This window comes from Morchella importuna (assembly GCF_003444635.1).
Source record: "Morchella importuna strain M04M26 chromosome Unknown Morimp01GS016, whole genome shotgun sequence".
NCBI lineage: Eukaryota > Fungi > Ascomycota > Pezizomycetes > Pezizales > Morchellaceae > Morchella > Morchella importuna.
The window spans coordinates 286,730-312,597 of record NW_025763413.1 but is presented as its reverse complement, the minus strand read 5'-3'; the positions used below and the strand labels follow the sequence as shown (position 1 = coordinate 312,597).

At 44.7% G+C, this 25,868-nt stretch overlaps 6 protein-coding genes across 6 annotated transcripts; 4 read left to right on the top strand and 2 right to left on the bottom strand.

The window, feature by feature from the left end:
- Positions 1-1,645: 1,645 nt before the first annotated feature.
- On the bottom strand, positions 1,646-3,396 carry LAJ45_05779 (uncharacterized protein; the record flags this gene model as incomplete). Its single annotated transcript, XM_046115348.1, has 8 exons — positions 1,646-1,660; positions 1,731-2,101; positions 2,176-2,512; positions 2,568-2,682; positions 2,763-2,973; positions 3,033-3,140; positions 3,200-3,221; positions 3,277-3,396. The coding sequence occupies 8 exons, from the start codon at positions 3,394-3,396 to the stop codon at positions 1,646-1,648; spliced, it is 1,299 nt and encodes a 432-aa protein (XP_045971397.1).
- Positions 3,397-3,498: 102 nt separating this feature from the next.
- On the top strand, positions 3,499-3,932 carry LAJ45_05778 (uncharacterized protein; the record flags this gene model as incomplete). Its single annotated transcript, XM_046115347.1, has 4 exons — positions 3,499-3,589; positions 3,659-3,688; positions 3,769-3,823; positions 3,887-3,932. 4 exons carry the CDS (start codon positions 3,499-3,501, stop codon positions 3,930-3,932), a joined length of 222 nt encoding a protein of 73 aa, XP_045971396.1.
- A 237-nt stretch (positions 3,933-4,169) lies between these two features.
- Positions 4,170-5,447, top strand: LAJ45_05777 (uncharacterized protein; the record flags this gene model as incomplete). Its single annotated transcript, XM_046115346.1, has 5 exons — positions 4,170-4,320; positions 4,384-4,723; positions 4,790-4,898; positions 4,979-5,169; positions 5,267-5,447. 5 exons carry the CDS (start codon positions 4,170-4,172, stop codon positions 5,445-5,447), a joined length of 972 nt encoding a protein of 323 aa, XP_045971395.1.
- A 371-nt stretch (positions 5,448-5,818) lies between these two features.
- LAJ45_05776 (uncharacterized protein) lies at positions 5,819-11,280 on the bottom strand (the record flags this gene model as incomplete). The annotated part of the gene is made up of 23 exons (XM_046115345.1): positions 5,819-5,843; positions 5,905-6,011; positions 6,070-6,186; positions 6,269-6,391; positions 6,451-6,607; positions 6,664-6,716; positions 6,766-6,888; positions 6,942-7,841; positions 7,892-8,095; positions 8,159-8,288; positions 8,338-8,458; positions 8,511-8,638; positions 8,688-8,777; positions 8,829-9,247; positions 9,298-9,465; positions 9,535-9,939; positions 10,006-10,458; positions 10,515-10,598; positions 10,665-10,755; positions 10,817-10,844; positions 10,935-10,936; positions 10,990-11,137; positions 11,250-11,280. The coding sequence occupies 23 exons, from the start codon at positions 11,278-11,280 to the stop codon at positions 5,819-5,821; spliced, it is 4,107 nt and encodes a 1,368-aa protein (XP_045971394.1).
- A 1,942-nt stretch (positions 11,281-13,222) lies between these two features.
- On the top strand, positions 13,223-14,763 carry LAJ45_05775 (uncharacterized protein; the record flags this gene model as incomplete). The annotated part of the gene is made up of 3 exons (XM_046115344.1): positions 13,223-13,698; positions 13,759-14,616; positions 14,682-14,763. The coding sequence occupies 3 exons, from the start codon at positions 13,223-13,225 to the stop codon at positions 14,761-14,763; spliced, it is 1,416 nt and encodes a 471-aa protein (XP_045971393.1).
- Positions 14,764-15,826: 1,063 nt separating this feature from the next.
- LAJ45_05774 (uncharacterized protein) lies at positions 15,827-18,003 on the top strand (the record flags this gene model as incomplete). Its single annotated transcript, XM_046115343.1, has 10 exons — positions 15,827-15,829; positions 15,890-15,981; positions 16,063-16,301; positions 16,371-16,469; positions 16,554-16,696; positions 16,750-16,939; positions 17,006-17,087; positions 17,163-17,493; positions 17,554-17,868; positions 17,956-18,003. 10 exons carry the CDS (start codon positions 15,827-15,829, stop codon positions 18,001-18,003), a joined length of 1,542 nt encoding a protein of 513 aa, XP_045971392.1.
- Between the last annotated feature and the right edge of the window lie 7,865 nt (positions 18,004-25,868).

Sequence of the window (25,868 nt, the reverse complement as noted above, 5' to 3'; positions counted from 1 at the left end):
GAACGTGGGCTGCAAGGTTCGCTCACTTGCAGGGAGCGACCGGGGCTATTGGTAGTGGCTACCAGGGAGTAAAATAAGCGGGGGTATAGAGGAGGAAGACTCTAGATAGAATTGGGGTTTGGTGGTGGTGAGCGAGATAGAGACAACGGGTGAGTGAGTGTGTAAACGAAGGAAATGGCGGGGAACTAGTAAAGATGAACGGGGAGGAGTCCATGTACGGAGAGACGGAGAGACGGAGAGACAGCTGCTGTTACTCTACATAGCCTGTATAGTGGAGCAGAAGCCTATGGTGACAAAGCCAGTGCAACCAAGCACTACATGTACAGCGGTGGGTAATAAGTCATCGGACCACCTAGCCACAATTTTGCCTGCAAACGCGTATTTTGGTGGCGTTCCGTCTGATGACTTATTACCCACCGCTGTACAGCTGTGGGTAATAATTGATGGAACACAGCGATACCTGTTTTGGTAAAACGCCACCAATATTTGGTGTTTGTACTCTCAGGGCGTTCCATCACTTATTGCCTGTCGCTGTACATAACATAACGCAACGAATAGGACGAAAAACCTACATGTATGTAGGTACATGTACTAGTCAAGAAAGCTGTGGGCTTCTACACCCTGTCTAGATAGTTCCCGGAGTCCCCCCCACCATGGCAACGGGACTCTCGCGACTGAATTTACCTCAATCAGAGTAAACTTTTATACAAGACTGAGTAGGATAGCTAGAGAGAGTGTGTAGATTAAGGATATGCCAATATTCTTTGTGAAGAAACACTACTTTGACCCCGTTGCTATTTGGGGGAGCTCCAGGAATTACTTAGACACGGGTGTACATACCGCCCAAGGTCCCATAGGCCTGCCAAAATAAAACCAATGAAAGACATAAGTACATCTATCCATGAATTATCGAAATTAACAGTTATACCTACTGCGAGAATACCTCCGCCACCACTTTTGTGTTGCAACCGCATTTTCGCGCACAAATTTAGCGGAAACATATTTTCGCCGCAAGTAGGTAATTTTTTCGAAATTGTCAATTATTTAATTACCCTCAAAAGCAAGAAAGTCAAAATTCTAAAACAGTCAATCTAGAGGCCCGATTTCCTTGAAAGTGTAGATACATAGAGATTTATGAATCGTAGGTGTTCCAGAACTATACAAAACCTCGTTTCCGCACATAATTCTCTGAAAAAGCGATTTATTAGCGCCTGAAACCACAATCTGGGTATGATCAAATCGTTTTCCCCTCTAAGCTTTAGCCCGACCGGCACCCATGGTCTGTTGGAAATTATGCTTCAGATAACGTTAACTACATGTGTGTAAAGACTACCCGTTACAAAACCGTACCCATCACCAAAGCCCAGTATTCAGTACATATGCTTATCTGCGGAATTCTAAGCCTGATACAGGACATCATCAAGTTCATAGTGAACCGGGTATACATAATTTATGCTCGTTGCCTCTTTGTGGCTAACTTCACCTGGTTTGGCGGCTGTCCAGTTAAAGTTTGGCTTACCACTCCCCGCCCCAAGTCCAATCGATTATGAAAACGAGAACAGACGAAGAGGTATATAATATAAAGCACCAATTTTGGAAGGGAAAGATGAGGCCGAACTCTATTTATAGGCATATCTCATATTTCTCATTCAACAAGGTGCTTTAAAATAATTAGCTCGGCTCCACATCAATCACATAGCTACCTAACTCAAAAACATGTGAACACTTACCGACCACTCCGGTATTTCCTTCAGCTTTAGGTTCATAAACTTTTCTAGTTTGTTTGCGTTCTTCCAGTATGATGTGCTTTCGTTATTGTATCGTCTGCAATTGTTGTAAATTAACTTCGCATCTCGTATGAACTCTTCGGGGGAAGAGTATGCGTCTTCTTCAAGTCGCTTTTCCATCGTTTCTAAATCCATTGGCTCTGTAATTACGTTGTAATAATCAGGTACCTCATCCTGACTGACCGGTTTCTGAAAGGGCCAAGCCGACTGATGGTTCTGCATCTCGTTAAGTAGATGGAGGAGTTGGGCATAGTGCGGGCCATGTTTTGGTTGTCTAGCCAGTTCATCCATTTCAGGTGACCACCCCGCCTCTTCTATTAAGTTCCATTAGCCAAAGCTGGAGAACACTTCAATGCACTCGCAGCAGCTCATGTTGGATTCGACTCACTAATTGCAGGAATTGAGGTTGGGTCGATTTTACATGGGCCATTTTTGAATGCCTTTGGCGGTACATGGACGATGTGAGACTTTGAGATAGCCCTAGTTTTGACATGAACAGCTTCCTTTTGTTTTGCTAACATCCTCGATGCCTCTAAATATCGGATTCTCGGTATCATAGAACACTGCATGATTGTGCCGCCTTCATAATCTTTGATGTATCCCATCCACTTTTGTTTGTCAAGTGTAATTTCCTTTGTAAAACCTTGCTTTTTAAAGTATCCAATGGCATAGTTGTCGGCGTAGGTAAGGAAATGCATCACGTCTGAAGTAGCTTTAACATAGTCCTAGGGTCATTAGGGCAATGATTAACACTACTTGGAGCTCGAAACCGAAAATCACCTTCAAATGAGACATGAGATGGGCACCATAGCCCCTGACTTGTTGGTCCGACGAAATGGCACAAAACACAATTTCTGCGAATTGTCTGCCCTTGAAAGGCCGATATGTGATGCCTCTATTACTCCTAGTGTTAGTACGAAAGATCATTGGTTTGTATAATATATATGTAGATATAGTGTGTCTCGACACACATACCCCACTACCTCCAAAGGCCTTTTGACGATGGCCATGGATAGATGAGTCCGGTCGTAGACCAGCCGCGCAATGTAATCCCTAGGCATTTTTGGCAACTGTTTTTGGAAGATATTCTTGAGGCCGGTCAAGATAATTGTGCTTTCCCTGGAATTATCATTATTGACCACGCGAAACTCGATGTCACCATGAAATTCTTCGAGAACGGCGTTTGCTAGAACGCGATATCGTCAGCCCTTGGTGAACGATGGGGATCTTCCTGACATGACCTACATTCTCTAAAAAAGGCCTTGGTCTTCTTTTGGTCCTCTGGAGATTCCGATGATTTTATCCTCTTGGGAGAAGGCTGAGTGTTTTGATCTTCAGATTTGCGCTTCATACCTGATGGGGTGGTCAATTCCAGAGCTGTGAGCGAAATGGAGCTCTCTAGTAGGGCATACCTTCGTGTTTTACGTTCGGCATCTTATTATGGTCTCGTCAAATTAGTCAGCTGTGAGAAAAGGGTGCTATAACGTACCAGGCGCCCCTCTTTATAAAGACAGTATAGCGTGGAGGTTGAATGTATGCACGCGATGGATGATGGGAAGGGCAAGCTTTTTTGAACGTGCTCAGATGTACCACAATCTAGGTAACCCATGAACCTAAAGCTGTCTTCAAACTCTCCATCCAGGTCCAGCAAGCTCTAGATCTCATCGACAAACTCATTCAACTTTTACAATTTTGAAGAAAGAAAAAAAAAATGGATTTTCAGTGGGACTCATTAACGCCTTTCCAACCACTGGTGTCAAAGGACAGCCAGCTGTCGGTTGCCTTGTTACTGGTTTTAGCAGGTTCGTTATACCTTATGGCAGCATATTCCTCACATAGCTTAACAAACGTCGCTGATATTTTCTACTTAGGGTTTTCCCTCACTGGGCTCTTTTCTATTAGTACGCCACTCTTGTTTTTGAACTATGACGACGTCTATTGTCTCGCAATATTTAACTAACGTGTCCTCTATTGTACTCAGATAAGTCGATAACTACTGCTCCTTTATTGGCGCTTTTGGCTTCTCTATCACTTGGGTACGCTTTTTATTGTTTTTCTGGAAAATTGGGTTTCTATACTTATCAGCGGTTGAATGGCAGGTTTGGATCGGTGTTTCTTATTTGTGCAGTAGGAGTTTACGTTTAAGCTTCTGTCACTGCAAGAAGGGGGAAATGGGGTGATAAATACAAAATACAAAATCATATCAAATGTGTCAAAAGGAATGTATGGTTCGACACATTGGGCTTGGGCTCGAACTATTTGTACTCCTAATTATGCGAAACATCATACCGTGAACCAACCATAATCCTCTCCTCCTCCTCCTCCTCCTCCTCCTCATCATCATCATCATCCAGGTATCACAAACCAACATTGACTCTCACCATGAACTGCCCACCAACATTTATCGCTGAAACTACATCTATTCGCCAGATACTTTCCCTCCTTAGGTGTATTGGGTTTCTTTCGAAAGTACAGGTTCAGATTAATAGCGATGGATTGACTTTTATGGTTGAGGATTCACGCGTCATGCAAGGTATTCAGAGTATCTTGCCGATAATCTCATAGACTCCCATAAATTGATAGTTCTATTCCGCAGGTAACGTTTTTGTGGACAAAAAGCTTTTCACGCAGTATGTTTTCAACGGTCTCTCGAACGACAGGCCATTACCGAACCCGGAAGGTTTGGGAAATGATCATCCAGCGGATGATGATAATGGAGACTCTGAAAAAGGTGTTTCATTTGGGATTTCATTATCTGCACTGCTAGAATGTCTACAAATCTTCGGTGCGGAAACTGCAACTAGGGAACGATGGAATCAGCCAGCACTCTCTAGCACGATGGCAACCAGGCCCGCCGCCCTAGGAACCGAACAGGAAAGGAAATCTGGGAAGTGCACATTGATATATCAGGGTGAAGGTTATCCTTTACAAGTTGTGTAAGTCTCGACTTGGTCTGAAGCCAACCAACGTATTTTGCAGCTGACTGCCATATGCCGCAATAGTTTGGAGGAAGATAACCTTTCCACGTCCTGCACTCTCACAACGTACGAGCCAGATGACGTGGAAGAGTTTTTACTGGATCAGCCTCTCACTAAAAAGATTATCATGAAGGTATGAACCCCAGAATCCGAGAAAGCTTACTAGCTACATATAACGTGTCCTTTTGTTTGGTCTACTAAAAAATTGCTTAGGCTGACTGGCTCTACGACGCAATCCAAGAGTTGGACGGGTCCTCCCCAGATCGACTAATCATATCTGCAAGCCCTCGTCACCCGTTCTTCAGTCTGAGCTCAACGGGCCCTATGGGAAGCACTAGTGTGGAGTTTTCTAATGAACGAAGTCTCTTGGAAACATTCCAGGTTCCTACGCCAGTTCAGAATATGTATTTGTTCCCCCCTTTTTCCTTGCTAGGCAAAGAAGGATTTATCCCGAATTACCAAGGCCTCAGTATCTAATTAATGTAAAAAAAAAACGAGTAGTTACAAATTCCATCTGATAAAACACGCTGCCCGCGCTATGGCAATTGCTACCAAAGTCAGTATCCGTGGAGACAGCCGAGGAATTCTAAGCTTGCAATTCATGATTACTATCAATAAAGTAATGAGCTTTGTAGACTTCCGGTATTTGCCTTTTCAGGATGACAGTGATAATGATGATTGATTTTATCCTCGTTTGGACGGTCTCATCTGATCTCAAGTACTTTTAAACACCATAGGTCGGTGGGACTAGTGGCTAATTATTGGTTGATGTAATTTAAAGCACGCCCTAACAGGCTTTAGCCTGGTCTACTAATTCACTAAAACATGAGGCCATCACCCAAGGGGTTGATTTAGTTACTTTAGAACTAATCCTAGAGATAGTTCTACATTTGGAATACATGCTATATGGTTATTGTGACGAAGAAAAAAAGAATTATGCCATCCAAGAACGTGTCTGACGATTCTTTTCTGGGGCCGACATACGGGAAGGGATTGGGTTGAAACCGTATGTCCAGATGATAGACTCATTGAACCCACTTTAGGTACCCAGTTCTATATGACTTCAGCGATTGATTGTCTAATTCAATTGTTAGTCTTGGTATCTCGGAGGAATCATTACTACAATTCTAAGGTCCCACCTTTCTATGATCGACTTCTGCCTTTCATCTCTGGAAATACGATAGTAATGATCACAATAATCTTGGCATTGCATCTCCTTCAAGAAATCCTCATCGTGGGTAATGACCTATGGGTTTGTTAAAACTGCTTCAGTCTGTGACAAAGAGGATATATATAGGTCTTACAATCAATTGGAAATTAGATTGTGCCTGACGGGTCTTGATAATTTCATGAAGACTTCTAGCAAGAGATCTGATGTTATCGCCATCGAGATTTGTTGTAGGCTCATCGAGTGCGATCAGCTGAAAAATGATGATTTAGTTCCTGTACAACCAAATTCCGCATTGAGGAAGAAATGAAAAGGAGAACAGGGGTGAGGTATACCCCACAATTGATACCAAAGCATTCAGCTAGCGCAAGCCGAATGATGATACTTGCTAATACTCTCTGCCCAGCACTGCAACGACCTCGCATGTCCATTTCTGCATCTTGTTTGACCATACATACCTAATTAAAATTAATAAAATAGCTGATGGGGTGTGGTACGGTGGTAGGGGTTAGGATACTCTATAATTATAAGATCTGTTGCCTTTGGCGCCTTCGGTGTCGTCAGATCGAATGAGGATGGTGTCCACATCAGTACCCCGGTACGTGGATTTCCAGAGCTCTTCAATTATGCGATTTATTTCCTCCATTTTCAAACTGTGATATTTCATGATAGCCCTAAAATCTACATTAGTTGGAGAATTGTCTACATTTGTGCGAATTCGCGAGCTCACTTATCAAGTGCAGCGCAGTATTTCGATAAATCGTTGCTAGCGCCTGTAGTAGTCTATCCAAAAATCAATGACGGCTTCATTAATGCCAAATGATTTTTTTACCTGAACTTTTGCCAATGTTTCCTTATATTTTCCTTTGGCATCGGCGTAATCTGTAGCATAATCCTGGATCAATTGTTCTAACTGTGTATCCTTAGATCTCATTTCTCCAGCCTTGGTCGATTTCTAAAATATCATCAGCAATTTATCAACACTCACTTTGGGACTGTATCATATACCTCCATGGCTAATGCAGTGTGTGAATCTGATAACACTTTTAAATCTGCACGAAACCTATCCCTTTCCGCCTCGGTATTTCGACTCTCAAGTTCACGGATTTCCTCCGTCAACATTTCCAGCTGACTTTTGTTTGCGCGGAACCTCAAGTTTTCTTGAATACTGTGTTCAATTGCAAGTGCATTTTTCGATTCCATTTCTAGATTGTTCACCTCCTTGCCAATGCGTATTACTTCTTCCTCGCATTTTTTGACGTCTGCTTCTAATGTTTGGACTTGTGAGCGACACCTATCCAACCGATCCGGTCCACCACGCCTGAGGTAGTTTTGAATCCCTTGTTCTGCTCCCCTTAATTGCATATCGCTCCCGGCAAGCTTTGAGGCGTCTCGTTGCTGCTGATTTTCTTTTTCTGCGCCATCGCGAGAGATGTTATTCACATGCGCATCGGCTCTGACCAACTCTGGGGCGAGCTTCTTAAGTTCCGCATCTGTCTCATCAATTACCGTGTTTTGTTTTCGATTGTTATCTCGACATTCGTCAATCCTATCCACCAGGGCTCTTGATTGTTGAAGTTTAAAGTTGAGCTCGTTGAGCTTCATGCGATGTTCCTTAGCCTGGTTGTCAAGAAGGCTGATGGTCTGACGAGATAATTCCTTCTCAGATGCTATAGAAATAATCAGGCGTTTAAGAGTCTTTGCTTCCTCGTTCAGCTGTTGCATCTCAACTTGCATTTCTTCGACGGTACGAGAACCACCCATATCCTTTAACTGGCTAGAGACATCCTCGACCTGCTTTTCATAGTCGACTATCTCCTTCATGTATTTCACAATCTCTGAGATGGGCGCTTTCAAGGATTCTACTTCTGACTTGCTCGATATGCAGTCGTTCAGGATCTTTTCGTGCTAAAATAGTGTCAGCTAATATTAACCCTCAAGCTTACACGAATTCTTACTTTATTATAGTCATCGATAAGTTGATCTTTGAGGATGTTATTTTTCCTTAGATCCTCGGTAAGGTTTGGAATCTCTGTCTTAGTTAAACGAATGTAAGAATCATAACTCGGAGCCGCCTCTCGAATGAGTCGGAGCTCATCCTCTGCGTCCTTAATGTTTTCTTCTGTCGTTTCCCGAGAGTAACTCCCAAGTTTTTTCCTGACCTAAATCAAGTACCAGTATAGCAGTAAGTATTATATACGTATGGGGGGCTTCAGTACGTTTACCATCTCATCGAACCCTTTAACTTCATTCTGATGAAATCCTCTTTTGCACATGATACAAGCATTGTAGTCCTGGAGTGTTTTGAGTGCTTTGTTAAAATAATCTTGAATGTACTCAAGATATTTTAAGTCACTGTGAAACATTTAGCCATATGAAGGTACTGCTAGGGACTTCAACTCACCCTCTAAGCGTCTGTAGGTCTTCCTCAATTGCTGCAGCCGCTTTTGGGTATCCACTGATATCCTTAATAACATCATCCTCTGAGCCCGGAGTCCATGATGCGAGCACCGTCATCTCACAATCTGTGTGATGGATTAAAATCTACCCAGCAATTATCCAGAAGGATACACTAACCTTTTGCCTCCTTATTCTTCTTCTTGAGGGAATCCCGAACTAAGTTAATTTTTGTTTGGACCTGAGACAATTCTTGATTAACGATGTCTCGCTGTCGTCGAGCTTCTGCAATTTCTTCCTCTCGTTCTCTACATAATATTAGTGCCTAAGAATCTTGGATATTGGCCCAACACTCACCTGAGCACTGTTTGCAATTCTCGCTCAATCGAATCTACAGTCCAGTCTGAAGAAAGGAATTTGTCTATTTTGTCTTTGCTCGCAATAGTCCTATATCAGAATTAATATAACGCTGAAATAGAGCCGAACACGAAAACTTACAAGGAATCTAGAGCCTTCCTTCTGGTCTCTAGTTCTTTCTTTACAAAACCCAACCTTGCTCTCTCGTCCGCCTGCCGGGTCACCTTTGCAAGTTCTCCTGTCACGCTATCTAACTTCTCTTCTACGCTTTTCAATCTCGCATTCGCTTTTTCAGTGTGATCCTCGTACAGCGCTACTTCGTAATCCTCCTTTGCCTTGGCCAGTCGTTGCTCTTTGTCGTCGAGTTTAGACTTGAGAATGGACTCGTGACCTTCACTTACCCCTATGGCTTCAAGCTCACGCTGAAGAGAAGTCGCTTTTTGATCTAAAGCTTTAATTTCGGCCCTGGCATATTCTTTCTTTTGCTGAAGTGAGGATCGCTTGCTAGTGATCTGATTTAGCACTTCTTGGGCTGACCTAAGCTCCTCTCCATTCTCACGCTACGAATGTCAACAGCCAGCACAGTGCAGTGGGAAAGACCCAGTCATACCTTAATACGCTCAAGGTACAGGTTCTGATCACGTGACAATCTCGAGACCTTGGTCATGAACGTTTGAATTTGAGAATCATCCAGTTCACTTTCAAACCCCTTAATTCCGTGCCGACGGCTGATCTCCCTAATTAGAGCCTCGCGCTCTTGTAGTTGGTTTTCGAATGCCTGCTATTCTTAGCAATTCGAACTTTAGAGCAACCAAATAATCACTCGGTTCGTTTCAGCCATTCATACCGCGTGTTCTGCCTGGATCCTGCCTTCCTCTTTGAGTTTTATTGAGAGGCGATCTCTCGCTCTTTCCAGCTCTCTACTTGCCTCAAGGTGGGCCGCTTCTTTAGTTGTTATATGATCTTGATACGTTTTCATTCTTGCACCGTATTCATGCTGCATTCTCTGAAGATCTTCATCCGACTCTTCCAGATGAGTAAGATGGTCTGAGCGCTCTATGAGAGAAGATTCCATCGTTCGAGCTTCTTGTCTCTTGGCCTGAAGGGTGGCTATTATTTCTTCAAATCCTTTCGCCTTGCTAAACAGTTCTTGTTGTTGCCGGGAATTTTCGGACATCATCCGGTTCAGTTGAATAACTTCTACTCTCATCCTTTCAATCTCCTCGTGCAATTCATCAGAGCGACGTTTGGCCTAAATAGATATTAGTCTAATTAGACTAGTTATTTTCGGACAATTCCAAGATAAAATGCATTCTACCTTCTCGCCGCGGTCTTTATCCACACGGTACTGTTCAAGAAGAATCTTCAGCTTCCCAAGTTCTTCATTCTGTTTCTTCCTTAACACCTTGATATTATCGATAGCTTTAGTGTACTTCAGTGCCTCAAATATCTCGTCGAATCGTTTCTTCAACACGGCAGGCTCACTCATGGGCCAAAGACTTTCGTCTTGATGGCAGAATATTACATATTCAAGCACGGCTTTTGACACACCTAGGTACTGTGGCATGAGAGTGTCCAGTTCTGTACACTTCGAACCAATTGTTGAGCGTTCGCCGTTACTATTGACCAGTAGCTGGCCTTCTAGAGTCTTTTGCACTCGAGTGTTTACTTTTACGCTGAGCTGCAGCGAACGGGTGCATACCATCTTGATATCCTTAGTTGAATTGAATGAAAGCTTTACTTGAGCAAGAACCTCCTTCTCTCCGCACATCTTTTTTTCACATCAGCACAATGACTGAGGAAAGGAATCGTGACAGGATGTATAACCTTTGGATCATGGATAAAAGCACCTTGCTTATGATTGGGAGGCAAAATACCAGTAGTGGCATACTTGAGACACTCGATAATTGTCTGGATAAGGGCATCAGCGGGTGTAAAATAACACTTTTTTCTTTTATTTTTGTCTTTTCTACGTACAGTTTTCCCGGAGCCATTATATCCAACGATTAATGTCAGTGGTGCGGTGAATTGTATGGTCTCACTACGGGTGTTGTCGAAAGAACGAACACTAGCAGTGCAGTTCTTATAAGCTCAATCCACTCAAAAGAGCTGAAGGATTGCTTACTTACCCTAAGATTGCCAGTTTATCAATCCGTGCTGAGAAAGGATCGAAGGAAATAAAATCAGTTTAGAGCTCTTATTTGGTGCTTCAACTGTGATGGACTACATGAGCAAAATACGACTTACACCTGTAGATGAATGTTAGCGAGCAGAGAAAAACCGCACAGGCGCAAGGCCATACATTTTTCCTGATAACGATCTCAACAACCGGTAATATGAAGTACAGTCGCGTCTTCTGGGAGTAGGTATTGACAAGGAGGGGTTTTTGATGTTCCTAGATCGTTTGGTTCGAGGGGCTGGATGAGTGGTGCTCGCAATTACGCGACGAGCTGGGAAACGCGTTCGAAAGCAATTTGACGTCGACCGCCTTGGCAGGTCAGGATGACGATGCGACACTCACTCGAGAAATCTATAGTGCCTGCTTCTTATCTGGATACATACAAGGATGTATGTACTGTAGTTCAAAAGCCATAGAACAGACACTGATTACATGACTTTGTTACATATTGCTAATGTACACTGTAAATTGTTCCATGTATGTAGGTCATGTACCTACATGTACGACTGTGATATGTATTAATTGATACTGCCGCTTTAGTAACGCTATCTAATATTATGTAGGTAAAAAGCACATTTCCCAGGCTAGGGCGGCCAGAAAATGATCTCACGGGCAGATCCATGGGCCCAGGTATTTTTTTCCCGTGCAATTGATTGATGAGAGCTGTGGATACAGATGTGATTAATTCCAGAAACCCCCCCCCCCAAATCTGACATCTTACTATTCACGTCATTTTCGGGCCCTTACTAGCTGGCTCGCTCTCACCCTCTCCTTTCGTTTTGAAAACCCCCGCTCCCCTCCTCCCCTCCCCTATCCCTCCTGCTCAAATCCATTGTTTCTGGCGCAGGACGGATTCTTTGGGCCAGCACGATGATGATGATGATGATGTATCCTTAGGCCAAAACAAAATTGACTGGGGACAGCATCTCTACAAGAGATCTGCTGGGTAACTCGATTGCAACGGCAGCTAACTACTTTTGAACCACAACTCTCCTTCCATTTGAGAGTCTGCACACCCTCCATTGTGAGGCATGTACATTGTTTCATACAACACGCAAACTCATGATATGCAGCAGCAACAGAAGCACAACCAGACTGCCTCGCTACCAGATTTTGCAACGAACCAGACTTCTACTAATTTCCCATTTATGTACATATTTTACACCCTGTAAAGACCCGCTTCGCCGTCACCGGCTGGAATACATGGAGCGGAATTACTCGTAGCATGTTTATGGCCGGCCATAGGGAAGACCTGACTTTGCTAACGAACTCACATGCATCACTTATTAGTGCTAGCTAAATGTAAAAAGGCCTTTGGTGCGTACATGTAGGTACTCTACATGTACGTAGTGTGAATGAGAAGGGGGAGCGGCAAAACACAAGAAATAACGGAAGATTACTGGACAAGCCAAAAAAAAAAAAAAAAAAAAATGACATGAAAAACCGAGGAGAAAAGATTCACAGCAATTGGCAAGGGAGTCAAGACTCCAGGAGGAAAAGAGCGGCGACACGACATTTAACTCGTCCAGCCCCAGTCTTGCCCACTCAGGCACCTTAGCAACTCACCCTATCATCTTTACTTAGAATCACGCATTCACGCACACGCTTCGCATTAACGAGTGTGCTGGTTGATTGATTGATTTCTCCTTCTCCCATGTCCTCTCACTCTTCATTTTGCAGCGGCCACTCTCAGGCTAGCCAACGTCCTAATATCCCGGCAGCGACTTATCGACTGACCCATCTCTCTACCTCCCCAAACACCACTACCACCCCCTCCACTCTGTAGAACACCCACCCACGTACATGTAGGTCAAATAAGGAAGTACATGTAAAGTACATGTAGATACTCCTCCTTCGTCCCATACTGCTGCCCCGCGTTGGCCTGTCTATCCCCTCCTTGTCTTCGCCGTCGTTGTTGTCGTCGTCGTCGACATTGTCCTCCGGCTCGTCAGTCTCTTTCTCACCCGTGGTTGTGTTCTTCTTCTGTCTGCTCCTTGTCGTCATCATACCCCTCCTCGTGCTCCCTGTCCCGTCCCACCTAGTTCTGGCTAGAGCTTATTAGTAGACATCGTGGGCCCCTTCTTTACTTTAGTCTCCCCCCCCCCCTCATACTACTCTTCCTCTTCCTCTACCAGCTCTTCTTGCATACGCCTTTACTCCCTATACAACCTTTCTCACGCCTCCGTGGCTGGTTGCTCTTCTCGTATTCTACTTTGACAACTCCTCAACCCCCTCTCCACACCCAACACCATTCCCCATGATGATGAATCACGCCTCATCGTCCTCCCCCACCCATAGCTATATGCCGGGTGGGATGGTTGGCTCCAGAAACTCTCACCTATTCAATGGGGGAAGCATGCCTCTCGTAAATGGTGTCAATGGTCAACTCCAAAACATGCAGATCTCGTCCCTCGCTGCGGCCCAACAAGCTATGGCTGCTGGAGCCTTGCTAGGGGATCACAACCACGTTAGCTCGATGTTAGATCCAGCAATGATGATGTCCATTAATATGTCGACGGACGACGGTATGCCACTTGACCCTCAGCTATGCGGTGGCGACCAATTTAGCCCAATGACTTCTTCCGCTCCTCCAACTTCCATGATGAATGAATATGGGAATCTTGGAGGCGGAAGTACCTTAACAGAGTTCACGAAGCGGAGGAATTGGTCACAGCGCATCTTGGAAGAGCTACAGGATTTCTTGCATATCCTTTCACCAACCGGAAAAATTGTTTATGCATCGCCTTCTGCGAAATCTTTGACAGGGTTTGATCCTGAGGAGTTGATGGGAAAGTTTATCACGGAATTTATCCACCCGGATGATTCGGGACTGTATGTTTGTCATTTTACAAAAATCTTTTGGACAAAGGGTTACTAACACACGGTACAAAGATTTGTGCGAGAGTTTAATGAATCGATAGCTACTGGACAAGCTTTACGATTATTCTACCGATTCCAAAAAACCGATATGACTTATGCAATTTTTGAGACCAATGGCCATCCTCATATTGGCGAGGCCCCCCAATTTGGCCCTTCGGCCATACAATCAGTTTGCAAGGGATTCTTCATGATGTCAAGACCATATCCCACGCGTAACGCCGCCCTTCTAGATTCTTTTCTAGAACATAAAATCGAGAACGAGCGTCTGATGAAAAGGATTGAGGAGCTGAGGAAGGAAGAATATGAGGAACATCAGCAACAACAGCGACAGAGACAGCAATATCCGAATGGGACACGAACAGATAGTGGCACTGCTGGCAGTAGCATGACAGGAAATGATACACCAATGACTACAGCGCAAACACCCAATGGATCCGACGCCATGCCTCCACCTGCAAAACCTACACAGCAACAAACATCCGCAGCTTTGACCCGACAAAATTTGGATCGCATGGAGCAGTCAAATCTTGCAAAAGCTGATAGTATAAGGGATAAAATGGCCCGGTTTGGGGCAGGAGGGGTCAATCATATGGACAGTATCGAGATGTTGACTGGGTTGCGATACCGGGAAGGAGAACGGTCCAAGGGCATCAGTACGGGTGATACATCTCCGGCATTAATTCGTGGAGACGCTGGGGTTCCAATACCGATCGACAAAGAAAGTCGTCACACCTCAGAGAAGAAGAAGAAGCAGAAAATCGCGGACGAATATGTTTGCACGGACTGCGGAACTTTAGATAGCCCAGAGTGGAGAAAAGGTCCTAAAGGACCAAAAACTCTTTGCAATGCTTGTGGGCTGAGATGGGCAAAGTACGTCTTATCCATAACATGTGACCCACTATATTCCTTAGTAAGAAACTGACTCGTGCTTTTAGGAAAGAGAAGAAACGAAACCAAAGCTCAAGTGTCGTTTCGATACCACAAGCTGGCTCCAACGGTGGGTCTTTGCCGGGTTAGGTGTGCGGTGCAGCAATAGTAAATTTTTTTTGCTTTGTTGGGGGTCTTGCGAACTTGGTTTTATGCCTGAAGACAGGCGATTGGCATTGTTTCATGGGACAACTTCTGGAGTTATAGGTGGTTAAGCATGATTGAGATAAAATCCGGCGCAATTTTTTTTATTTTTATTTATTTATATATGCCTGGGTTCTGCTTTTAAGTTCCTTGCACATTCTTGCATATCGGTTTCTAAAAGAATTTCGGTTTGGTTGTCTTAGCAGCCTTTGTTTTTCCTTGTTTCTCTTTTATCTTTTCAACAGCATCATGTCATGTATTGTACACTGGGAAAGTTTTGCATTGGCGCGGGGATGGAGGTCTGGCGCGCTTCGTCTCTTTTTTTCCTCTCTTGATATTTGCAACACTTCTTGGGATTTGCCCGTTTTGTGAAGTTAAAAAAAAATCTTGCACAAACATGGTAATTTCTTTTCTCGGTTACGTTCCACGTTTCTCCATCCCTGTTTTCTTCACATGGCTCGCTTGCACCCAACATTTGCTACCAATTGCACAACTCGACTTTTCGGCGTGATTTATGTTTATATTTACTACATACACAGTCGTTTCTGGGTGAACGGCGAACTCGGTTCGATGGCGAATGGGCCAATCGAAGTCAACAAAAGCCAACAAAAGTGTGTTTGCCTTGATTGATTATCAGCCCGAAAAGTCGGGTTCGCCGTTGACCTAGAAACGACTGTACCTACAGTATGTACATGTACTTATGTACCTACAGTCCTCGCCGGAGCGACCACTTCAAAAAGAGCAGACAGGCTGGTCACTATATATGTGATTAAATATTTCAGCGTTCCCAGCCACGCAGGGAACACCTTTCTGTGACGTAACAATCCCTGTTGAGCCTCATCCTCTAACTACTTTAGAAATAGCGAGTCATTTCCACGGTCGCTAAGGAACTTAAACAGTAATGGCTCAAATAACGCGACTTCCTGGTGCACTTCAAACTTCAGTGCGTTCGGTTTATCTCAACACGCTCATTAAATAACCTTATCTTATGGTTGTTTTATTTGATACCATGGTAAGCTATTATAATGTTAGGTTTTTTAAAATCCCCACTAATTATTCTCTGCTTTCTCAGTCCTCAACAGCTCAATCACAGCTCGACCCTCTTCCTCGAGATCTACCCTTCGAGATAATTTCCAAGACCATTGGGCGCGGCGCCTATGCTTCGTGAGGATCCTCAATCACTCTTAGCTCCCAGGCAATATTTAAAGTTCAATACAACTAACTTTGCTGTTTGACGTTTGCTAGTGTCAAAAAAGGCAGAGTCCCATCAACGGGGGAGGTTTTTGCTGTCAAGTTCATCCATAAAAGATTTGCCATCGAGAGGGGTAGAATCTCACTTCGGCAGATAAACACCGAGGTTATGCTGCATAAACATTGTGGGGATCATCCCAATCTAATCCAATTTTATGATTTTGGAGAGGACGACGTATGGACCTGGATAGGAATGGAGTTCGCCTCAGGTGGTGACCTTTTTGACAAGATTGGTAAGCATTCAACTTTGTGTTTTAAAATTGTCCTCTTATAATTTTACTGATGGGTTCAATGCTTCTAAGAACCGGATGTCGGGGTTTCTGAGGATATCGGCCATTTTTACTTCACCCAGCTTGTTGCGGGGGTGTCTTACATACATGGACAAGGTGTAGCACACAGAGGTACATGAGATCTGGAAGTCCAACTCCGAGGACGCTTTTATTAGCTTGCATTGACACTTATAAACAATTTTGGGGAAATTCCAGACATCAAGCCGGAAAACATCCTTCTGGATAGCCATGGTAATCTCAAAATTGCGGACTTCGGGTTGGCTACACTCTTCGGCTACCAAGGGAAATATAAGCTCAACTCTACTGTTTGCGGGTCCCCTCCATATGTAGCACCAGAGGTCCATTCAAAAATCCCCGGCTATGCTTATTCACCCTCGTTAATATTTCATAGGTATTGAACGGACAGTACCGCGCCGATCAAGTCGATATATGGTCTTGTGCTGTAGTTCTATTTGTACTACTGGCGGGAAACACTCCATGGGATGAACCTACAAGGATGGCCTGGGAGTTCGAAGAATTTAGGCGATCAAATGGACGACCAAGTTACGAACCATGGCCTAGTCTTCCTGCAGACGTTTTATGTTTGTTTCTTTAGAAAACTACTTTCCGCCTCGTGCCATAGATCAAATACACTAACAGGATCTCAGCTTTGTTGAGAGGTATGATGAGAATTGACCCCGTAAATCGTTTCACTTTCGAAGAGATTAGACGGCATCCATGGTTCACAAGGTAGGTGCTTAATTATCCATCCCGGTATTCTCGTGCCCTTCTTTTGGTTCTGGGTTAATAAAGGATTCCACAAAGGCCGAATCCTCACCTCACTGCAGACGGGCTGTGTCATGATGGGGTTAATTTGGCGACACAACTTATTGAAGGACTTCATGTAGATTTTGATGCCGACACAACTATAACACCGGAATCCTTTGCCGCCAGTAATATTCCCAATAGGTTGTCTTCTACGCAGCCAGAGACGTTCAACAATGATGCCCAATTCGAGTGGGATCGTCCATGGCAATCCGCGTCCCAGCCACTCCACACTCGAGAGAATTTCGACTCTTATGATTTCTTGATAAGTCTTGCTGAGGATCCAGCAATGAGCCAATTTGCGCCTCAACCTCAGCTACCCTTATCTTTGGTGGGGAACCCCTGTAGTACCCACACTTTTATTTTTTCGTTACTAATATGTTCGCCAAAGACCCAAAATGCCCAAAGATTTGAGGACATATGTCCTTCTCAACGAATGACCAGATTTTACTCTTCTTTTTCATTCCGCCAAATACTACCTATCCTAGGAAGCGCGTTACATCGCTTGGGAGTTGCAGTTCCTCCTTTCAAAAAAAGCGAACTTTCAGATGGCAACACGGAAACCTGGATATCTATAAAGACATTTGATAGTAGAAAATGTTCATTGAGAGGCGAGATTCTAGTAGAAAGAATCGCACCAAAGGTCCTACAAATCAGTTTCTCGAAGAGTACTGGGGATCCGCTGGAGTGGAGAAGGTTCTTTAAGGTACGTAATTATCTGTAGTAACCAGTCGCTTCGGTTCTTACTTTTTTCTCGCCTTCATTAGCTTCACTTACTTACTGATGAATTTAGAAAGTGGCTGTGTTGTCGAAAGAAGCTGTTTTTACAGGGCGTAATTAGTTATATTTGAGATGTGCACGTGGGTTATCCGGTTTACATTGAGCTACAGTTATTTTCTTTTCGAATGACGAGGGCTCGCATGAAACAAATATTCCCCTCTTCCATTCAGTTTTTCCGTTCGTTTGCTCTGCATAACGTAACAGGGGTCATGTTGCCATTACTCTACTCTTGCCCTTTTATTTTTCCGCCGCGCTGCCTGATGATGATGATGATGCTTCTAGAGTAGGGTACCGCATCTACCGTTTTGCGTGTGATCTCACTCATCGGCAATTTTGTCGGAGCGAAAAGATGATATCAGATTTTATTTATCCCTTTTTGCTACCCCCTCATCTCTCATCAAAGTATCGAAAATGGAACCCAGTACTCGTGTGTTCTCCTATCTGATAACATCAAGAGATTTCCCATCGCTAGAACCGCCAGAACATAAGAATAGCTTAACGGATTAGTTTCCTTGCTAGCGTTACTTGTCCATCCGATGTCCAGAGGAGGTACACACCGGTAAGTGAAGGCACTTTAGGAGAGATAGGGAATCCCCGCCTGAAGTCATTGGTCCAGTTGGCATCAAAAGGCTTGGTATACAGCACGTTAGGTGGGGGCGGAAAATACCACTACAGCCGAAAGTGTGTCTCGCTGTTGAATGTACCCGGCTCGAACCTGACTGGGGGTACCCATACATGTAGTACCCCGCGCGGTTACCACCCATAAAAGAATAGAAGCCTTGGGAAATGGACTGGCAGTACAGCTACCTAGTAACGCAATGTTTCAAAATGTAGGGCCCGCCGCACCAGGTGAAGCAGAAACTCAGAGCAGGGAAGTGGGGAACTGACGGGTGACGTCTTTCAGGTTCGTTTCTAAATCGTTCTAATAGTTCTAGATGAATTCCCGTATCGGACATGAGAGATGACCGATGATGGTGCCTTTTTTCAAGTGCTCGGATCCACCCGCCTCAGCCCTGAAGACCTACATACATAACATGGCAGAGCACGATGTAGAGTAGGTACATAAAGTAGAATGCATTGATAGGCACTCAAGTATGATATCAATTGAAGGGGGGGATGGAAGAGCTCCCTCCCTTCCCGTAGAAGGTCCTACAGAGGACATGTACCTACCGTTGCTGGCTGTTTTCTGTATTCTCTAGAGTCTTGTTCCAACTGATCACAAAATGACGATCAATCAAACTCGACGTAGACTAAAGACAGACGATGTATTGGTGACGATGAACTACGGATACAGGAAGACTAATCTAGTGTGTAGCTTCTCTCTTACGTTGCTTCTTGTCTAGACACCTTTCCTTAGCCACTTATTCAGCCACATGTTAAGTCTTATCATACGCCACGTGCTACACCGTGCAAGTCGGATATCTCTTGGCATGCGCTGCTTTTACAATGAGGAGTTATCAATATGCAATGATGGAAATACATATCTCTCCATGAAACACAGCCCGACGGCTAGCCAGTAACTTTGAGGGTAGCTAATTTTTTATGAATGGCCAGAGGTTTCTCTTTTTTATGCGGGGCCATCATCTGGCCAGCAAGCATGGCCATTCTCGAAGGGTTGTGCATGCCCGTGATGTTCATGTGTCCTGATGTGCATCCCTTCCCCTCTTTCTTCTTTCCTTCTTCCAGGAACCCAATAACAAATAATGATACACTCACTCACGGGGTGAAGGCGAATCCTATCTGATGGCAGCTAGGGATTTGACTCGTAGAGTTAACTTTGGAGGCGCCAAGGCTAAATTACTGCAAACATCGTGCACCGCCGTCAGACAAGATCCACCGTCACAGGTGAACGAGGGTATTATCCAACATTTTGTGGAGTGCCAGTGCCTGACATATTAGACTCTCCAAATGGTTTCCCTTACATAATGTACTGTCAGTCTACCTAGAGTACAGCTTCATCCCACTGTTCCAGATCCCGCATCCCCGCCTAATCTCAGGTACGGTGTCGGACAGCCAAAACCAGCCGGCCAGAGCAACCACCGACTCCCCTTCACCCCATCGACTTTCAACAACGCAACACTTGCCCAAAAATAATGTTCTTTTGTAAAATGGGTCTAATCATGGTTGTAAACATCCCCATAAAAGGGGATTTAAAATAATTAAGAACTGGCTGCACTATGACCTCTCAAACATTTGGTGCAATCTGCCCGAAAAAAACATAGGTGTGAAATAATAACTTTAATAGCTTTATGCCAAGGCGGCCACATTAATTGGGATAATCCTTACCCTATTTGGATGATTTGATGATTATTATTACCTGATTAGGACTAGTTTCTGGCTTGAAAAGAACATGAGGGTTGATTTTGACTGTCCGGCGCTGTACCTTAGACAGCGATAGCAACAGCACAGCACAAAATAGCGTTCACGTCCACATACCCACATCCGCATCCAACCACGATTTGCCCTATGGTATGCTATGTACGCTCTACCGTAAAATCTGAGAAATTTCGTTGCGCTGCAACAGGGATAAATGCGCATATAGACCTATCAGAGGCAGTCTTTTAACACCAACCTGCAAGTTTTGGTGTAAAAGATCCCTGCTGCAGCGCAACGAAATTTCTCAGATTTTACGGTACTCTATGTACGTATGTACATGTAGGTACTGTATGCCGGTAATCGGTCTAGATGAAAACAAATCGATCCCGGAGATCTAGGTAGATATACTCACAGGTAACAAGTACCCGAAAATGCACGCCCTAATCTGCAACTACCATTGGAGTAGAAGCCAAAAATACACCAAAGCCTTGCCGCTGCATTTTCGGGTACTTCAGGCCTGTAGCGAGTACTCTATGTGATATGATATGGCAGGCGTGGTCCGTAAGTACTCTCTAGCGGGGCACTCCCCCTTCCCTATATGTATTCACCTATCTCTAGGGATTCGGATGAATTACCGGGCTACAACATTGCTCTACTCCTCTAGAGTACCTATGTATGTAGGTACATACCCCCCTACATGTACCTACCGTGTAGTTGCCCGTTTCAAAAGATGCAGACGTGCAACGGCCAGATTGGCTTTTTAGTAGGGTGGTATTCGAAGATGGCCAATTATGTAATCGCAAGGGAGACAGCCCGAGGTGGGCGGGTAAGGTATTTTCCCGGGTCCATATGTTGCCTATCTAAATGTACCAAAGGACATGACATACCTTTTGGACTGTATTGGAGGCAAACGGTAGGGAATGAATAGGCGGCGGGCGACGGATGGATGGCTTCCCCACTTGTTGACGTTTCAATCCGGACTCTGAGGCTGCACATTGTGAACATCTACATATTGTAGGTAGGCCTATCTAATCTTGCTTAACACACATTGTCCGTGTGCTTGTCATGCATAGAGTAGATTGCCGAGCTCAGACAGACGGAGCGAAACAAAACCTCGGATCCCCGAGGAAATAGTTTTTGTGTTTTGTCGGGATTGGTGAAATCGAATCTGATCTGATGGGGGATATGGGAAATGTTCCTGTGGTATGGGAACCCACCACCCATCAGCCAACCCAGGATAACTCAACACACCCTCGATCACCATTTTTATTCTTATTCGATTTCAGAACCGAGAACCAATTTGTTGGGGTTATGTAGGTACTCCACGCACCTACTCGAAGCTCTCACGGAAAGAAAAAGAGAGGAAAAAACCCTCCTCCCTTGGATTGTCTTTAAAGTTCTTGCAGGATTTAGAAAAAAACCTTTTGCTGCAGTAGGCTGTGTTTGAAACATCTGGGGTGATCAAAACGGTAGGAACCCTATCTAAACGAACGTGCTGGCAGTTGGCCATTATCTCGGGGGCAAACGAAAAAATTCGTTGCTGCTACGTAGAGGGAAGGATCGTCACACGCGGCGGGGATAGGACATAGGATATACTCCAGCCTCCTCTGCCCCGCAGAACGAGACGGAGTTTATGCATCAATAGGGGGGGGAGAGGCCTTTCCGCGGATGGTCCCCTTAAAACCTTTCGAGTACTTTATGTACATATGTATGGGAAAGGCCTATATTGCCATGGGACGCCTTGGAAAGGGTAGACAGATTGGCCACTGCACATGAAAAGATTATCTTGACAGACAGGTGGGACATGACAAACATACGGACGGACGGGTACCGGGAGAGTCGTGAGGCGGGAGAACTCTCCGGGTTTTTATAATGCCTCAAGAATTCGGACTAAGGCTTCAGCCTTCCTGTCTGAACCCTTCTGTGGATTTTCAGAAAGTCATACTGGCTCATGTAAAGTACATCCTTGGGGATTTTACTGTAAAGGATTGGAGGATCTACAGAAGGAAGGTCTATCAATTTTGATTAAACAAAGATGAGCATCAGCACCATGACATACCGGGGGTGTAGATCATCCCTTTGGTTACCGGTATATATCCTTCTGTGCATGAATGATTCCCCCTTCTTGATGCTCGAGTGGGGAGAATAGGCAAACATTTCAAACCAAACTATAAAGCCTGATCCATCCCGCTCTTTGCGAACCACAAAAAAAAGTTTCATCCCGTTGACGTTGTTGCTGTAATGACGGTTGAAACCAAACCCTGATGGTAGGGTTCGTTAATGACCAACAAACACTCCTATTATGCACGGGTGAATTCAAGAAGAAAAAATGTAAAAATCTTCATTTTATCCGGAATAAAATCTTTTAACTCAGGCTCACCGACATGAAAAACAATGTAACATGAAGTAAGGGGGTAATGATTGCCGGACAAGTCAACAAGAAAAGTCCAGTCGTCATGACGTGACGGACATGTGATTCGACACCTGATATTCACCAGGTATCACTCGGCCTTGTTTTCTCCCTGATTGATTGATCTCATGGACAGCGTGGAAATTTTCATTGGGGGAGGAAGGATGGGTGGAACAAACGAAACAGAACAGCCGGCAAGGAGGGTTAGGTGGTCTGTCGGTTTTTTTCCTTCCTTTAGGTCCTCCGACCGAGAAGTGAGCTGGCGCTCTACCCTCCCCTCCCTAGGCCTCCAGCCTCCTTTTCCTCTTCTTCCGTCCGCGCCGAGGCTGTTTGAATGTACCGTACATCCGGAAGTGTTTCAGCCGTAAGTCAGGCTTCAGTCACCTCAGAGGCTCAGACACTCTCGGAAGCCCAACCGGATGTGAAAGCGGAGGGTTAGGTGTCGCGCAAACAACCACAGACGCTCAGACCACTATGCGGCACTTCCCACAACACTAGTGTAGAAAGAAAAAGTCAGCGGCTTTCAACCTTACCGTAGGCAAAACACAACCGCACCGGGCGCCGTTACCGTAACAGCACCAGCACCCCCCCTCTGTCTAGCGAGAACTGATGGAGAGGCTTAATATTCTGCCGATCAGTCGCAGGCTAGGCTCAATGTGGTATTATTGCTCAACAATATTGAACCGGTGCTAGTGCAAAAGTGGGTGATTTATACTTTTACTTTTACCCACCACTGAGGTTACTGCTGTAGCTGTCGCAGAGGACGAGCAAGAAAGTGTAAGTGGGAATATAGCTGTGGAGTAGAATGATAGTAGCTGCTTCCTTGGCTAACTGGGCTGGATTCAGATGTCGCTTGCACTCCATATGCAGCGGTGGTTACCACCTCACAAGAAGAAGAAATGTTGCTATGCTCGCATCATGTTGTCTGCCTGTTTGCCAGTCTGCCAGTCTGTCAGTGTGTCAGTCCGTTCGGCGCAATGGTGATTGATGCTGATGAATCACTAACTTAGCTAGAGTAGTACATATCTATATACATATACTTTTTTTTTTTTTTGCCTTTCTATATGATATATACACCTAGGTCATATTAGGGTATATTACGCATCATAATCATCTCTAGTTGGATTTCAAACTTCCACCAGCAAGGTACATACATACATACATCCACCCTACATACATTCTGTGTTGCAATTGCCTGTGCTGGATAGGAGTACCGACCGGTACACTTTATGTAGCAAACTGAAAACCCGTGACTCCGGGTGGCAGGTGATGGCGCGCACAAGCGTGTAGAAAGCAGCGCGTATGATACTTTATGGTCAAGCCTCCCGGTAGCGCCCAGGTCACGAATGACCTGAGCTGCGTGTGGTAATGATTGATATGCATGTTTTATAGTCATGTAAAAAAAAAAATGTGATGCTGGTGGGGGGGAAAAAAGTATGGGAGAGAACGGTCATGCGGTCATCATGGGGCAGAAAATAAGTGCCGACTCTATGAGAATAGGCGGACAGCGTTTTTTTCTTTTGTTTTTTGCGGAAACCATTCCTCGGGGCGGTCGGAAGCTGTGACTGAATCTAGTAAGTGGGTAGAGTTGTCCTCTGGCGCGCTGTGATAATTGCTTTATTCTCATTAATGCATTTTTGGTTCCATGCCTGACGTATTGCCAAAGTCGAGAGCCAGTGGTTAATTGTTTCATGTCTAGCTACCTTCCCTGGCGAGTAGAGTAAAATATTATACGAAGAGACTACATGTAGTTGAATATGAGGAAGTCGGACTTGTCGGACTAGTCTCTAAAATTGCTTTTTTTCATGTCGCCATGCATATGTATATGACGTTCCGCTGCTCCTGCAAGTCATTGCTATTGTATATATATCCTTTGTCATATTATTAGTAGGGTAACCCGGACGCGCGGTATGCCGTTCAGCCCTACAGGATGAAACGTAAATTACCATGCGAGAGGCTGCTCCGGGGAAGAGGGATAGAAGGTTGTTTGTGCCTCTAGGAAAACTCGGAGCGCCGCCAGTATTCCTCGGAGCTATCCCATCAATTCTATCACAACTTTGGGAGGGGCGGGGATGAAAAATAGAATCCGATTAGTGTCGGAGAACTTGATATATCATGTTAGCTGCTGCCGCCGGCTCAGAAAGTGCTTAATAGAAAACAATATTGGCCCCCGTTATCCTGGAAATAATGGGGTCATTGAGCTTGACCCCTTCAGAGCCCTCTTTTCGCAAGAATGGATCCGGGCAGGTGAGGAAGCAGATTTTAGTCAATAGTCATCGCAATATCTGAAAAACGACGTCGGCTGTCGAGGCTTATCTTGTTTAATAGGAAATTGACTGGTAACTCTCTCATAATTGTGGGCGGCGCAGCTTCATCAAGATGGAGTAGAGATTTCTCTGCTTGGATTAAGAATTGCCCACCATGTCTGTGTTTTGGAAATTGGTTTCCGGTCTGGAGCGGGGCAGAAGGATCGAGTAGAGTACATGTAGCCTGTTGTAAGAAGATACATCGCAACTTCGCCGGCGGTGCCCCGCCTCAAATAGCCCCACCTCTCCAAGTAGAGTTCGCCCTATTAATTTCGTATACTTTCGAGCTCGACAATCGAGCGAGTTGCTCTCTCCACGAAGCGGAAAGTCTCGCCGACGGTATAGCATATTCCCAGCTACTCTCGACGGACCTTAAGTACTGGCTTAACACCTACACCACACCACGGCCCTGGAATCGGGAACTTCTATATATTGTATCCTTCTATGGATAGTAACCCGTTCGCGCAGGCTATCAATGACCCTACACGAATATGTTGAAAGTTTGACACACCGTCTGCTGAGATAGATCACGAAATATCACTCGCCACAGAAGAAGCCACGCAGCAGCGCCCCACGTATGCCGAACTGGATACAATTAGTACTAATATCGCCCCGTTGGGGTTTTGGTTGGCTTCCCTCCTTCACCTATAATATCCTATAGTAACTGAGCTTTATACCTGCTTGTTGGAGGAGGTTTGAATTGTAACTCGTGCTATCTAGAGGGTGGTAAAGGGAAGTACATCTATGTGCGTTTTGTTAATTGTTAGCAAATGCGTGTGTTACGCCCTTCACGAACTAGAAGAAAGGAATGCACTGTGCTGCTCACTCAGATTTCGGGTTTTCCCACTGAAAACAAAGATATCAAGGCTTGAACCCTTCAAGGCATAGTTATAA